Below are 15,703 nucleotides of genomic sequence, written 5' to 3' on the forward strand. Positions count from 1 at the left end.
GAGATGGAGTCGAGGTGAGTCTGAAGAATCCCTACCGTGGATGCCAAGACAACGAACCGTGGAGGTCGATTCTGCAAGCAACAAGGAGCAGCATTGGAGTGGAGAAAGGGAGACAAGTCGAGAAGAGCGGATGCGATTTAGGAGAACGAATAGTTAAGAGACGCAATATGAATATGAATAGATAATCAACGCCTGCCCCGCCCTTCTGCTCTGGGGGTAAAAACTTATCTTTCAACGTTACAAAATCCCCCACTCACGGAGTTAGGATTTCAGAAGCAAATCCCACAAACTTCAAGCAAACGTGTTTCATTTTTCAAAGGTATTATTAATTAACAAATATATGAAATAATAGCAATGGCATTGAAACAGCTTCGCTTCCGCTCCGTACATTGAATAATGTCTCATATACTCTCTCAGAACAAAGGCAACCCACTTTCTTCATCCTTTGCATTCTAACAAAACATATCGGATCTACGGAATCGTATTCCATCCCGTCGCATTCCTTATTGGAGAGAGACAACAGCTGCAGGGATGAGACTGAAAAAAAAGAGGACAAGACAGAGAGAAGTTAGGAAACTAAAAGGAACAAAATAGAATATATTCCCAGTCCACAAACGAGCAGGAACTGTTTTATTTGTAGAATAGGAGGATCGGCTTACACATTAAATACAGGTCAATACAGAAGTTGCACGACGCTAAGGCAAGACTCCTACACGATAGGACAGCGCCAAAGGAAATCCTGCATTGATACACGATAGGAGTGTGTAAATGTAAAAGAGAAGAAAAATGTGGACAAAAAGAGTCATAACAATGTAGACATGGTTCTGAAATAGCAAGGTGACAAAACGGATGGGTATGAAGTGTGAGCTAGACAAAAAGGGAAAGCTGAAAAGATGTGACGGAAGAATGAGGTATAAGAAGGTAAAAAAAAAAAAACGTCATGACAAATAAATGAATTAAAAACAAAACAATAAATAAGGCTGCGTTGAGCGTGATTAAATCATTATATCCCCATATGACAACCTAGAAGCCAATAAAAAAGAAAAGAAAAGGAAATTGAAAAATCCTTGACATGAGGGCTGTGATGGGTCAACCCCATACAATCTAAGATAGGAGACGAAAATAATCATCTTCTATTTTCTATCGGCAAAGATCAGTTATCCAGCAAGTTTCGAAAAATGTTTGGTCCATATCCATCCTACTTGACGCGTCGGATCGTCCTGGTTCCGCGCAAGCCACAAATCACCCTTCTCGCCAATGACATCGAATATCTCCCCTGCAACGTATGTCAGGTAGGGATACCCGGCCTCTCGACGCGCGCGGTCGATGTTAAATTCAAACAAGCTCGCAACGGGAAATAGAACAGCTGGGTCGTTTTGTTCCTCGTCGTCAGGTATTGGAGTTGCCGTCCGCGGCGACTCGTTCATGGGCATTGCAGACGAAAAGAAGCTGCCCGATCGTGCAACAATGGGCGAGGAGGGGTGAAGGGCTGGGTCAGGAGGGGTGCCGCGGTTATGCAATGCCATTAGTGGATCGGCGAGGAAATCTTGCAGCATCGGGGTATCGAGAGAGAGTTGCGGTAGTGACGGAGTCGCGTCGGAGGATCGGCTGGTGTTGGTGCCATTACCCGAGTTGACTAGCGCTGTCATGGACGGTAGGACAGGCCCGTTCGAAGCATCGGATACGCCGGACGCGCGGCCAGTAAAGCCAGAGTTGGTGCGCATTCGTGCATTCGAGAATACCTGAGAGCCATTGTATTGCTGGATAAAGTTATCGGCCGGTGGAGAATGTATGAAGCTACCGGGTGTGCTGGTGCCAAATTCATGGGAGATCTTCGGGGAATTGCTTTGCTCAAAGGAAGCTGCTCGATTGGTATTGGCATTGTGAATGCTCGCGCTGTTTACTGTTGACGGTCTGCGAGATGATGACGACCCATCTGCCCCATTGGAAGCTGAAGCTGAGGGTGAATTGTACCCAGCAACGTTGGCAACGTCTGCAAGAATAGAACCATTGCATATACCCAATGACAAGACTTGAGCATCGCTAAACGAGAAGTCTGCTGCCCAATCGGACTGAATTTGGTCCAGGCCGTAGATTGTCGTCCGCTCAAAAATGTACCCCAGTCGCTTTTGTATGAGGCTTAGCCAAGTCTTCTGAAGCTCCACGAAGTTATGCAGACACGCATCTGTCAGTTTCCCAGTTAGGGCAATAAGCTTTGGCAGCTCCTCTTTAAGAGTCACATTTAAAGCTATGAATTGTTCCCCTTGCTCTGTGGTCTTTTTGTCTGCCCTATCCCCACGTTCTTTGAGCGTTTTGTAGCGGACATAATCCATCAAACGTTTGTTTCGTTTCTGCATTACCCGCTGAGGACCATCATGCAGCTTTAGGAGCGTGACCATTGGGAGAATAACGTTTTTCCTGACAGCAGAAACCTAGGTAAAAAGAAAAAGGAAATTAGTTTCAACCCGTTAATCAAGCAAGGCTGAGAGACGTAATATCTTACATGATCAACAAGCGCCACAGTCAGAACGTCTTTGACAGCAAGCCTAAACCGACACCATTTGCTTTCCAACTCAGGATAATTCGAGGGCGCAACACTAATATATGCCTCGATCGCGAGGATATAATCATGAAACTTTTTTATGGAAGTTTGAACCTCGGTAGTATAGAGTTCCACATCCCGCATGATCAATTGGAGCTGGAAGAAATTGTCACTAAACCGGGAAGAGAGTATAGAAAATTCCTTATCTTCAAATACGTCTGTGATGCCGACTTGAGCCTTAATTTTCTCTGTGCGCCGCCCGAATGCTTTCGAAAGTCCTGACCGGACGTCAGATTCCTTGCGTTTTCGACCGCTGACGATCTGGCCTACCACATCGGCCCGTTTCTTCATGTCATTGATCCTTACAGATATGCTGGTTGTTTCGCGCAAGGCATTTGTCAAGGCAGAATGGTCTGGGTGGTCTGGGGGAGTCGCGCTGAGCAGCTCTGTTAGCAGTAGTGGGTACTTGACAATACGCTGAACAGGCTTCACAAGTAAGGAATCCAAGTTCCAAGCTGATGTCAGATCCACGGCCCAGTCCCGGCATTCCTTCAGCCATATATTAACATTATTCTTACGCATAAGGACCTCAAGAGTCCTGTTAGCCGCATCATGATTCCGCAGGTATTCAGAGTATACTTTCTCCATCCGTTCGATATGCTCAACGAAAACCTGGCCAATCGAAGTTTGTCTGTCTTTTTCATCGTCTGCAGCTTCCGAGGATGGATTGGATGGGATATCTGTCGTGGAACCGTTCATCTGGGTAGATCTATGGCCACGCTTGCTCTTCCATCGCTGGGACTGTGGTAATACATAAACACTCTTTGCAGCGCGTTTCAGAGAATCCTGAAAGTCCATTGAAAACTGCACAACCTGGTCGGAATTACCAAACAATGTTTTGACGTCGTCCTGAGACAAGTCCAAACATGAACTAGATGTTCCCTTGTAAATATCGACAACGACTGTCATGTCCTGACCGAAAGTGTGCTCTGTATCCACTAGCTCCTTGATGACATGCTTTCGCTTTTTGAGGCGGCGCTCTTCTGGGGAAGGAGAAGATTTCTCCGCCGGGACTCCAACAATAGGTTGACCCGCGCTTGAGTGTGTTTGTGATGTAGCCGACGATGCCAGTGTTTGTGGGATTGGTACCACAGAGGCCTGATGCAGAGATTCTTCACTATTTCGTACCCTTGACATATGGTCTATTGGTGGGATCCGTGGGACGCTGGGCGGGATGGTGGAGGGCGGATTATTCGAGTATATACTTGGAGATGATTGTACAGGTGGATGTAACGTTGGTTCGGGAAGTATCTCGGAGAGGGAGCTCGAAGAATGGGGAATAGGTGGAGGAGGATGGCTAGGTAATGGGGGCGGAGGGATGGTAGGTGAGTCGTCGTCCTGAGGAGACTGAACGTGAATGGAAAGGCCTAGGCCTTCCACGGATTCTTCTTCGGTTGGAAAATTTGAGCCTGTAGTAGCGAGCCTCGGGGTTTCTGCTCCCTCACGAACAACGTTGGGTGAGTTTTCCGAGCCTCCTTCTGATGCCGCAAGGTGCATCCAATCCACAACGGATGGAGAAGCCTTCTCCCAGTCTTCTCTAAAGCTCAAGCTCGCCCGGTGTTGTACGTACTCCGACCTTGGAACTTGTATGGACTCAGGTACTATAATAGGATCTTCACTCAGGCCATCGTTCTTGTGGGAATCATCGCCCCGAGAAGAAGGACGACTTGTTTGGACCCGCGCAGCGATCCCAAAATCAGATTTGAGCAAATGTGATCCCTCGAATCCTAACTCTTGAAGGAAAAGTTGGGTTACGCGTTTCGAGTTCCAACCACCTTGCTTGGCTAGATCGGGATACTGCTGCATCATATGCGTTGTATACCGAACATTATGGGCAGTGGGTTCGCTCGGAACATCGCGAGCGTCGCGTTGAATTGCAATTTCTCCAGTTGTGGGGGAATCAGCACGCGGTACTGGGAGTTGGAGAGTTTGACTACTTTCGCCCATAGGCATGAAGGTATGAGCATCAGTCTCAGGTGGGTTTTCCGTGATCCGCCCCAGCGGCCCGTCCATGGACTGTCGATCATGAAGAGAGGAGCTCCAAGAACTCATGCTCCATCGATGACGGTCCACATCGCTCCTGGAATCATCTGCGGTCTCGCAAGGTTCTAGGTTGTCACTGCTGTTGTACTGTGATTCGTCAAAGTAGTGACTTCGCCGAAGCATGATTTGGATTGACTCTTTGTCGTCCCTTTCAGAGAAGGAGTCGGAAGACGAGGAACTACTCGGGCTGGATTCTCTCATCTGCATGATTTGACTGAGTACTGTTCGATGAATCTGAGAGGTTGGTTGGGGAAAATCTGTTTGTGGCTCCTGATCAAACGTGGTAATGTCGGTACCCACTGTCACCGCAGAGGCGGGAGCATCAGAACAGGGTGTTTGGCTTCTGGGAATATCTAATTGGCTGATTGACTTCTCATCTTGTTCCGTAGCCGAGTAACTGTTGTTATCCGCATCTAATGTCACACCGCGGCCCGTTTCGAGATGTTCTGCAACCATGTTGGTCAGGTCCGGGGAGCGTCCTTCATTGGGTGTAACGAATGTCTCTTGATCATCTCCAACGTCAGGAGCGTCTGATCGGGTTTCAATTAGAGTAGCAGGCAGTGGATCGTTCGTTTCATTTGCATGTGGCTTCTTTTGTTGTTGTTCTCCAGGCGCGGCGGCCGTGGCGGTCGCAAGTGTCAAGGCCGCACCTACATCTCTTGCGGCTTTCTCTTTAACCGTCTGACGACGTAGAACTGCACGTTCTTCCTTTCTCGCATTTTCTTCCACTGTTTTATTAAATGCTTGTTGGATTTTCTGCCGACGGGCAGCAAAATCAACATTCCCTAGTTCCGGTAGCCGTCTTGATTTTGTCCTTGAAGGTTTGGAATCCCTAGTGGACGCATTAGACTGGTTTTGTAGACTGGAAATCCTATCCACTACTCTTGCACGCGACGCTGAAGTTGTCGCCGACGACACCGGTTGGCGAGGTCTCGAACTGCGAAGTGGGGGGGATTTCTTCGGGGGTGGGGCAGATATGTAAGCATTAAGTGTTGGGCTTTTATCAGGGCCGAGGTGGAGCTTCTGGCCGCGATTATGCCGTGCAGGTGATGTCACTATTAAGCTCGTAGATGGGGTTTTGGAACTCGGGGAATTTCTCGGGGAACGTTTGGGAAGCGCACTCATGCCCTTCGGGGGAAGAGTTATTTGGATGTTATGTCGATCCATGGCTGAATTCGCCCTTGTGGAAGGCGTAGAACCACCTGAGTCTGAAGCTTGGCTGAAGCGACGTGTTGAGACGGGGATACGCGACTGTGAGTTTGACTTGGGGCGGGTTCCGATGGTAACGGCCGGCTGTAGGCCGGCTTGGTTGATGGCGATACCCATGCTTGGGTCTGATATCTCAGGGTTAGTGGTGGGAGTGGTGGTGGAAGGTTTTGTGACCAAGTCGCTTCGAGATCTGCGATGGGTAACGAGGTGTTTTGTAGTATTCAATATGTCAAAAGGTGAAGCGTATCCAAGATACCAGGCAGTAGGTGATGTTGGAGAGATTGCACTATCGAGTTCTATAGGCAAGTCAACGAACATCGGATTAGGCATATGCATGTCACCATCAGACCCTCTGCGCCAGCGAGGCGATGCGGCATCAGTGGCATGAACCGGAGGCCGAGTGTGGGTTGGGATGATTTCTCCAAACAAAAGTCGCCTACTTGGAGGTGATCCGAACGAATTCGATGCGCTCTCTTTTACATTTATTGAAGACTGGCTGTGCCGTCCAGGATGTCGAGGTCGAGGAGGGGATCGGAAATCTGCCCGGTCACCGCGCCCTTTCTGGAACTGTTGTTGCGTACTACAGGCACGAGAATGGGCAATTCCGCGACGACTAGGGCTGCCGTCTCTAGAAGATGTAAGAGAATCTGGTGGTCTAGGGGGAACCTGATCGAAATTTTGGTTGAACTTATCCACTAGCTCCTTCAACGACGATTGCCTTTGTTGGTTTCCCGTCCCAGAAGAGTTGACTGAACTTGGGCGTGCGGTATTAAAAACGGCGGTTTGCGGGAAATTAGAAGAAGTTGGGTGGTATGGACGAGAACGAGAGGGGAAGCGAGCGCGGTGAGATGTTGGAGAGTGGTTGTGATAATCGCCAGTGGAGATATTCGATTTTTTTGCATATGAGGTGGAAGTCATATCACCATCGAAGGCAGAATGGCCATCACCACCGAAAAAGTCATTGTACTGCAGGTAGAATTCGCGGGGGTCGGGAGAAGCCTCATCGCTCGTCGGGGGGTGATGCCGTCTGAAATTTAGACCTGTAAAGTTTGTGGTGATTGACAACTGTCGAGGAGATGTAGGTGGACCAGGGGCTTTGTAGGTAGTCACGGGAAGTAGCGGTAGACGGGGAGACAAGGGTGACGAAGGGTTGGGAGATTCGTTATTGCCAAACTCCCTACCAGAGGTGTCCGCCTCAAGAGAGTTAACCAAAGGGAATTGCGGATTCGGGCCTGAATGGCGAAAGGAATGAAGATGATGATTCAAGGGATCATAATTGTGTTCCACCTCATTAGTCGTAGGCATCTTGCGCGTAGCCTAGGAGCACTACCAATAATAAAAAGTAATTTTAAAATTTCTCTTAAAAGAAGTGATAAAAATAAAGCGAAGAGGACTAAAAGAGTAATCAACTTTCCGTTAGGCCCAAGTCGAGGCCAGTGACCTAGTCAGTAAGCGGTGCAGGACGAGGAGGAAACACACGATGGACTTAAAGAGCGGGTCGGACAGCCAGGAAATTGGGATATAACAGCATTCGGATGAGAAAGGGGAAGAGACAGGCCGTCCAGCGTCCACGACGTGGCAGGTTGCATGACCAGGGATTTCAGGCGTCAAGTCATCTCGTTGGTTGGAGTGAAGGAGGCATGTTGAGGTGTTGAAATTCCTCCACCAAACACAAACCCCTCGACGATAAGAGCTTGCTAGTGGAATATCCAGGTCCCAGTCGCCCTGGAAGTTTAATGAGGTCTTGGGATCGAATGTAAGAGGCCTGTTTGATGAGGACGTAATTTTGAAGGTCGGACCCTAATAAACGAGAGACTTGGAGGGGAAGGGGCGGGGGCGGTTTCAGTAAGAAGTTCAAAAAAGACCGATGACTAGTAAAATACAGAGGGCCAAGGGAAGAAGAGTGAGGGCAAGCGCAGGGACAGTACGAAACGACAAGGTTTAGAGCAGCGCAAATCAACGGGCGTGCAGGTTGTTTATTATTATTCGTTACTCCTGTCCTTGCTTACCTCAAGCAAGCTAACAGGACGAACCAGCTCAGGACCGGTAGTCCACAACAAGATAGTTTGTATGTAAATGGTAAGAGGGAGAAGTGTTTTCACAAAGGCAAAAGGAGAGAGACGGACAAAGACAGCCACGAAGAGATAAAGAGAGGATACAACAATTAATGCCAGAGGACACGGGTAGCCGAATCAAGGAAAAGAACGCTGGGCCTAGGTGGTTGAGGATGATCGTTCAATGATTGAAGAGAGAGAGGGAAGAGGGTGAAGGAATGAGACAGCGCCGGAATGTGGAAATTGATGGTGATGATGATGATGATGATGATGATGATGATGATGATGATGATGGTGGTGGTGGTGGTGGTGGTGGTGGTGACGATGGTGATGATGGTGATGATGGTGCACTAGATTGGCGGTCACGGACTCACTAAATATCTAGTTTTCGCTCAAGTTCATGTCGCGGTCTCCAACAGTTTCGTGAACTAGGGCGGGAGAGGAAAATGCGGCGGAGATTCCGGGTTTCTAACTCGGCCAACAGCCCAACGACAACAGAAGAGTGGAGATGGGTTTGTGCCTGAGGTCTGACGGGTTGTATGGACACGCCTGGCCAAGTTATTGGGGCTGCTCTGCTCGGTTCAACACGAAGAGAAAGATGAAGAAGTTGGCCAGGGTTGAGATAAGTCAAGATAGGGAGATGGCAAGGCACAGTGCTTGTTATGGAGGAGAGAGAGAGAGAGGGGGGGAGCCGGGGGAATTCGGCACGATGTCTGCGAACTGATGGTGATAAGAAGATCAGAGTTGAGAGTTGGTGATGATGGCGGTTGGTGGAGGTTGGTGGAGGTTGGTTGGGGCGGAGGTGGCGGTAGAAGGTTGATCGATAAATTTACTCTGTCCCTAAGGCGCAACTGGTCAATTGGATTCCACAGCCTTGGGCGCTTGCAACCCAGCTGGCAGCTGGATGAATATCTGTGCTCTGGACACGTACCATAGAATGGTCTGTTTTGTTGTTTGTGAAAGGGAAGCCCACAGGATGAATATCAACTAGTTGCCAGTGGGTGATAACACGGAGCTATGGGTTTCAGCAACCGTGGTTCGCTCCAACTCTGTTTCAACTGATATTTTATGTTAACTATAACTACGTATGTATATATATTGTTATGTATGCATGTTCTTCCCCACTTGTTATTCGGTTAAGAAAACAAAAACCCCCAAGCGATTCGACACCAAACCAGTCCTCGGGAGTCAGATTGAGAGATACTGCATAGCTAAAATGAGAGTTAACTAAACCTAAAAAATATCTCTGGTGGATAGGCGTAACAAAGAATCAAATCCGCCCCCAAATCTCGGTAGCATACGAAGCCCACTTCACCACGCAGCGTAACCGTCCAAGTAAGGACGCAGCGGACGGCACCAAGCCACATTCGTCAACTTGTAGTTATGAAGGGCAATGGTAGTCCTACTTTAGTTGCCTCCTGTCATGATGGCTCGGCAAATTGGGGATGTTGATGAATGGTGACTTATGGGCGATGGCTTATGATCGTTGATATTTGAACAAATGAACATGATATCAGCCGTCGTATTTCTGCTATCGTTATCGTACTCAACATCATATATGCAAAGAATATGGGGCATTATTGGCGTCGTTCCGAATACCTGAGACAAGGTATCACGAGAGAAGAAACATATTTTCTTGAAATAAAGGGAGCTGTGTCGTGGAAATAACAAGGTAGCCCTAGCCCCATCATCAACCATCATCCGAGCCTGGCATATTACACTGCATTCCATCCTTCCTTTGAGTCTTGGAACAAGCTACAAAGGCTTTCTCCGTTTTCGATCTTCAGTTGCCCTCTTCTTAAGTTCTCGAGCCGCCAAACCCCAAGCTTAATTGCAAAACATCGCCCTTTCAAATCCCAATCTTCAAAATATCATTGTATAATATTATTATATAAGAACATTCTTCACTTACTATATTTACTTCTCATTCTTGAGAACACTCATCAAGCTAACTGTGATCTGTTACCAAAGTGTAAATATAGTGCATCTACTGCTATTCAGAAGATCAGATGCAATCTGAGAGAATAACATCAATAAAAAAGAATACAAATAATTGAAGAGTATAATCAGCTGTAAACAGCATTAGCAATTAACTACAGTAAGAAATAATTTGAGAGGAGAAAACAGACTGTTATGTTTATAGAGCTCTCACATCATCTCTATAATATTCCATCGTCATTGACATTGCTAGATATCGCACACAGGGGGCGAGCGGGCGGGTAGGCCGGGAGTGATCTATGTATCTCACTAACATTAGCACGGAATCTACTCTAAGAATTCTCCACATCATCCATACAGGACCATACTCATTATACAATTATATTATAATGTCTAAGTAAATATGCATCGCCAAAGTTTTCATAATAGCTCAAGATAGAAATAGAGGGATAAAAAATTCAAAAAATAAATGTTTGACATTATAAAAGATCATTAGTAATATAGAAGAGCAGAAGATATGATTGAGAAGATAGATATAGATTTATCTATATATAATGATCTATTGATCCTACGTCTAGTACTCTGTCTAAAAGAGAAGATTGCACAATACAAAAGAGCTGAAAGCAAAAGGATTATAAAGCTAGTAGATCGTGTCACTGCAGGCAAAGGAAAAAAAACCACAAAAACTCATTTTTCAATTATATATATAGAGAGAAGAGAGATGCTACGAGTTTTATGACCACTTCAACTCTCCTCCTTTCCCCATTGCTCACCCTATTCAATTCATCCTGCAATCAACATGGAACTAATAACTGAGTTATACGAGACTTTGTGTTATAACATAGATAATGCGCCCCATGGATCAACATAAAACTAACAATTTTTGAAGTCCTTCAGTTATCTTTGCTGTCTTTCTTTGTACCGTACTAACTCCCAAATCTTATCGAGAAGCGTATGTGGAGATATGATGGGTAAAAAATGAATGATGTTGAAAAACTTTTCCGAATCCCAATCATGATTTACTAATTCAGATGTAATTTACATGTAAATCTCTTTGCCTTTTGTCTACTTACCTACATACCTATCTACCTGCGACATTTCTATCGGATCCCTATAATATAGCGTGCAATATATCTGCCGAATCTTTTTATATAGAGCTCAGTACCTGCCTCTCTACTTAAAGTCCTGCTTGTAATTGTATAATGCTTGAAGATTGAAGATTGAATGCTTACCTACTTGTAAGGTATGTTGAGAGGAGTGTCACAAAGAGCTTATATATGGAAATTTATAGCGGATATACGACTCTAATCCGGAGGAGATTGACAGATACACAGCTCATTTGTCAATAGGTATATTCGACGAATGCGTGGAATGATCTGTAGCGAGCAGCAGAACGTGCGGAAACAGGCTTATATGGATAACAGAGATTAATGCATAGGGCAATGAGAAGTAAATAAGCAATGGACATCATGTTCTTCAAACGTATACGCCGACTTTCTGTGATATGGAGCGTCCTTACGTGCCATTTATTATAAACCCGTGTAGGCGATGTGCTATTCAAATGGCCCTCTCCCGTTAACCGCCTTTCGAAGCTTCACCGCTTCGGCATCAGTTATCGGCCTTGATTCTCGACTCACCCCATCCAGCCAACGCAGCGTCGTCTTGAACTTGGTCTGTTTACGACCAAGCACTGTCCGGAACGCTGTAGCCGCAAGCCACTGAATCTGAGATCTTGTAATGTTGCTATCAAATCCGGAGCTCGTCCGGCAAGCAGTCGAATTGAGAGACTGTATGACATGGACGGCCACTTCTATGAGGTTTGAGATTGTCCGCATAAAGAGAGCTGATGACATCGTTGCGGTTTTGACCCATCTTCGAATTCCTCGCTGGCACAGAGAACGTGAATACTCATACAACTTCATGGCTGAATCGAGGAAACTATGGTAGAGATTTGCCATTACTATTGAAGTCGAGTTATGCTTCGTGTCGAGGAACATGGCGTGGACCTGGATTTTAAAGGAGTTCAGGGCCTTGCGGTAAAAGGAGATGCCAGCAGACTTAGTGGCATCAACTGTTATGGTATCCGAAGTAGTAAGGCTAGGATCCTTCGGTGTGCGATCCTTGGTGAGGGAAAGGGTATATGTATCGATAATATTCCCGCAATATGGGAACTGGCGTTGGGATGCCTCGACGAGGCGAGGGACTTTTCGTCCGTCAATTGTGACCAAAAAATTGACCAGAATTTTCTCCGGGTTTACAGATATACCGTAGTCTTCATTTCCTTTAAGCATCACTTGCAGGAATTGAACAGCAACGCTGGGTTTTGTCGTGATGAGGAGATAGTCGTCTATGAAGCGAAGAAGGAGTGTGTCGTCGTGGTCCAGGAACCCGAGCTTTTCCCGTTCATACTCGGCATACAAAAAGTTACAAAGTAATGTTGAAACGATAGACCCCTGCGGAATCCCGGTCCTTTGCCGAAAATACTTCTTGCCGATCTTCACTAGGTTGTTCTGGATGTGTTGTTGGAGAAGGAGAAGGATATCCCTCTTCTGATATTTTTTGTACGTCGGGGTGCCAACAAAAATGGTATGTCGTTTTCTTTTACACTCTGTGTCGACGATAGCATCATACAGACTTGTGAGATCAGTAAAACCCGCCGCTCTAGATATGAATTTCCTTACCGGCTTGGCTTTCGTCCTGTAGTGGCAACCTGGGATATTTGCTGGTGCTTCATCTGCGGGTCTGATCTCTACATGTTTGGTTATTAGATAATCGTCCTCAGAAACTAGCCGTTGGGTCAATTGAATTAGTCGTTGTTGGGGGATGGTATCAAAGCATGATTGGATGTCCAATTTCACAAAATAAAAAGGTTTAGTCCTTGCCACATTGGCTGGTACCTTACTCTGCTTGAAAGCTTTCAACCGAGAGTAGATGTCTCCAATAGAGAACATGGTGGCCCCAAGTAAGCCCAAACGCTGCATTTTCTCATAGTTGAGTACATTGAACGCTGGAGTCATGAGTGAATTAATGCTAGGTCCTAGCTCGCTGAAGCCTCCCCACCCGCATTTTCGGACAGGTCTCCGCCTAAGGTTAACGATTGGCCGTGCGCCCGATGACTTTGGTAGTAATCTTAGAAGACTGTAACCCAAATTGCGGGAGCTTAAAATTTGCTCCGCAGTTTCTTTTTTGACCTCCTCGAATGTCGAGCGCTTTAGCTGTACAATCGTTGGCTCTGTAAGCCGCCGCCATATATCATGTCGGAAGTAGAACAAACGATTACGATGGACGCCAGATTCCGTGACGTAGAAGTTTGAGCGAATCAACGGGATGAGGATGGAGTCGAATATATAGTAAACAAATTCAAGATATATCTCAGTCCTTTTACGGATATCTGAAGACGAAAGCTTGACGGACGGGAGACCCTGAATTCTGTTGGGGCAGGCGGGCTGCAGCCATTTGACACAAGTAATCTATAGTACGGTAGCACATTGGTTAGCGTAAGGTTTTTTGCCTCTTTTCTCTGTAGGTACAATTGAAGGCGAACAGAAATTCTGCTCCGTGTTAAACGGGAGACATGTGTTTGAAGGTACCAACTGACTAACTTTTAAGCCTTGTGAAACCTCATGCAATGATAAACTCTCGAACCTGCGCATCTGTACGAAAGTATCGACGTGGCGCAGGATAATATTTCTATTCTTAATTCCATCAACCCCACAACCGTACAGTTCATTGGGTATGAGTTTAGCTAACACCCCCCGACAAAATGCGGATACCGCAACATGCGGGGTAGCATAGTCTGTCATTTGGAATTTACTGGGTGGTCTTGTTTGGCGGGACGCACTATTAGATTGTGGTCCCACCAAGCCGAGAGTCGGAGGAAGGGTGTTCTGGAAAAGGAGAAATTAGATAAACCAACCATTTTCATTAATTGACAACGGAGAAGCAGCTGGTGTTGTACCTCAATAGGGCAGTAATAACGTAAAAGTTCTACATAAGGACACCGCTGATGGCGCCTTTGCAAGTTCTGGATGAGGACAACAAGGTCACCACGCAGTCGTTTCGGAATTTTGCCTGGAAGTTCGCTAGATTTTTCAGGGTCCTCCCGAGATGTGTCCCTTTGGTTCCTGAAGTATGATATCTCTTCCTCGCGCAGAGTATAGTCCTTGAACGGTTGGGTGGTTTCCTTAGGGTTCACACGAGAAGTAAAAACATTATGAAGACCGAATTGTCGTGGAAAAATGTATTTCAGTATATGCAAGGTATGGTTCCGGTTATTGCTCTGCGGATATCTGTTGAAAACATCTAATTTTCTTTAGCATAACTAGAACAGCTACCAGCATGCAATGATGCATGGTACCTACGAATATGTCTGAGGCCGAATCGGACTCGTCCTTTTGCATTTAACGCAGGGCGCGCATACAGCATACGGCTTCTCACAAAGGTAATAGTTGCGGGAGTGTGAAGGACTTTATTAGCTGACTTAGGAGTCATTGCTACTGCACCTCCTGTGGGGTTCTCCACTGCACTTTGAGACAGTTTGGCATTGGGTGCTGATTCTAAAATGCTGAGTTCTGATAGTGGGATTCCTGAATGGATTGATCGCAAGTTATTACTAGGCGCCGAGCAAAGAACGGAAGATAGTTCTCACCACTCAATTGATAAAAGATACAATTCTTCTCATCTACCTGGATAAATATGCTGCAGTCCAGGAGTAAGTGAAGCATAATTTCTTCACAGTTTTTCCCGAGGAGGTCAAGGACGTCAGTCCAGGGTGAGTTCTTCAGTATTGAAACATTTTTATTTGGATACTGAGGGACAATGCCGCGGATGCCAGACATTGGATCATGTTCATGATTTGGGCGGCATTGATTAGATGCTCTCTGGAAACCATGACAGAGTAAATGCGGCGGTCTATAGAAGGAGCCGCGATAGCTATTGAACAGAGTGAGGATGGCGAAGTCGACAATCTGGGGTTATCACATGGCGCTATCAGTTTTTTAAACTATCTCCAATGCTCTTGAAGAATGGTTGACTGCACAGAAAACAGCTATGAATTCAGCTACGCTATAATGGGCGTATTTGTCCAAAGAAAACACGAAGTCACTCACATCTGGCTGGGATGTAGTTGCACCAACATCAGTGCATTCCAGCGAGGAAAGGGCTTGGGATTGAGTAAAAGAAGCGAATTCTTTCTGCCGGGAAACATTGATAGTGTTGTCATGCTCCCTCAAAATACCCACCAGCGTTGAGTCCAGGGTGCCGGCAAGGTCTTGTATTTCCTCATCGGTCTTAAACCTTGTGCCAACTTCCTGGGAAGCGGAGGGATAGGGGGGTTGGTCGAAGCTATTCCGTTTCTCCAGGCCGAGAGACGCGACTTTTTTCTTTCGCGACTTGGACGACAGTGGCAGCTGCTCGCAGAGGAAAGTCCTGAGCGTCACGACTCGGGAATAGTAAAGTGAAAGCACTGGATGGTAAATCGAGCCATCCAGAGGCTTGTCGTCCCTAGCATGTTTGGAAGACTGCAAATCAGTCAGAGCGGGATCTTTCGTGGGCCGTTTTCGTTTCTCAGCCATTATTTTATCTGGACATCGCTGGGCGCCTAGCTAATGGCAATCAGTGTGTTCAATGTCCCATCGAAAGTCGTTTCTTTGGTGAAAACGAAACGGATCTTGGATATAATAGACTAGTGTTATCAAGGATTGATACCTAGGTACCACACCGTTAGCATTAGTTAGGCACCCCTGAGTGTAATCTCTGGAGCCAGTAAGTTGCCGAATAAGGATACCTATCAATCCCCTGTTCCAGGTTGGTATTTCTCCCTTTCCTGGGTTGCAGTTGAATGTGGTTTATTAAAAGT

General features: G+C 46.3%; 2 protein-coding genes across 2 annotated transcripts; both read right to left on the reverse strand.

Moving 5' to 3' along the window:
- Positions 1 to 1,157: 1,157 nt before the first annotated feature.
- On the reverse strand, positions 1,158 to 7,159 carry HCBG_07642 (uncharacterized protein; the record flags this gene model as incomplete). Its single annotated transcript, XM_045434691.1, has 2 exons — positions 1,158 to 2,432; positions 2,504 to 7,159. 2 exons carry the CDS (start codon positions 7,157 to 7,159, stop codon positions 1,158 to 1,160), a joined length of 5,931 nt encoding a protein of 1,976 aa, XP_045284898.1.
- A 4,240-nt stretch (positions 7,160 to 11,399) lies between these two features.
- Positions 11,400 to 15,419, reverse strand: HCBG_07643 (telomerase reverse transcriptase; the record flags this gene model as incomplete). The annotated part of the gene is made up of 6 exons (XM_045434692.1): positions 11,400 to 13,316; positions 13,449 to 13,733; positions 13,805 to 14,148; positions 14,208 to 14,432; positions 14,495 to 14,813; positions 14,955 to 15,419. The coding sequence occupies 6 exons, from the start codon at positions 15,417 to 15,419 to the stop codon at positions 11,400 to 11,402; spliced, it is 3,555 nt and encodes a 1,184-aa protein (XP_045284899.1).
- Between the last annotated feature and the right edge of the window lie 284 nt (positions 15,420 to 15,703).

The sequence above is a fragment of the Histoplasma capsulatum genome (genome assembly GCF_000150115.1).
Source record: "Histoplasma capsulatum G186AR genomic scaffold supercont2.12, whole genome shotgun sequence".
NCBI lineage: Eukaryota > Fungi > Ascomycota > Eurotiomycetes > Onygenales > Ajellomycetaceae > Histoplasma > Histoplasma capsulatum.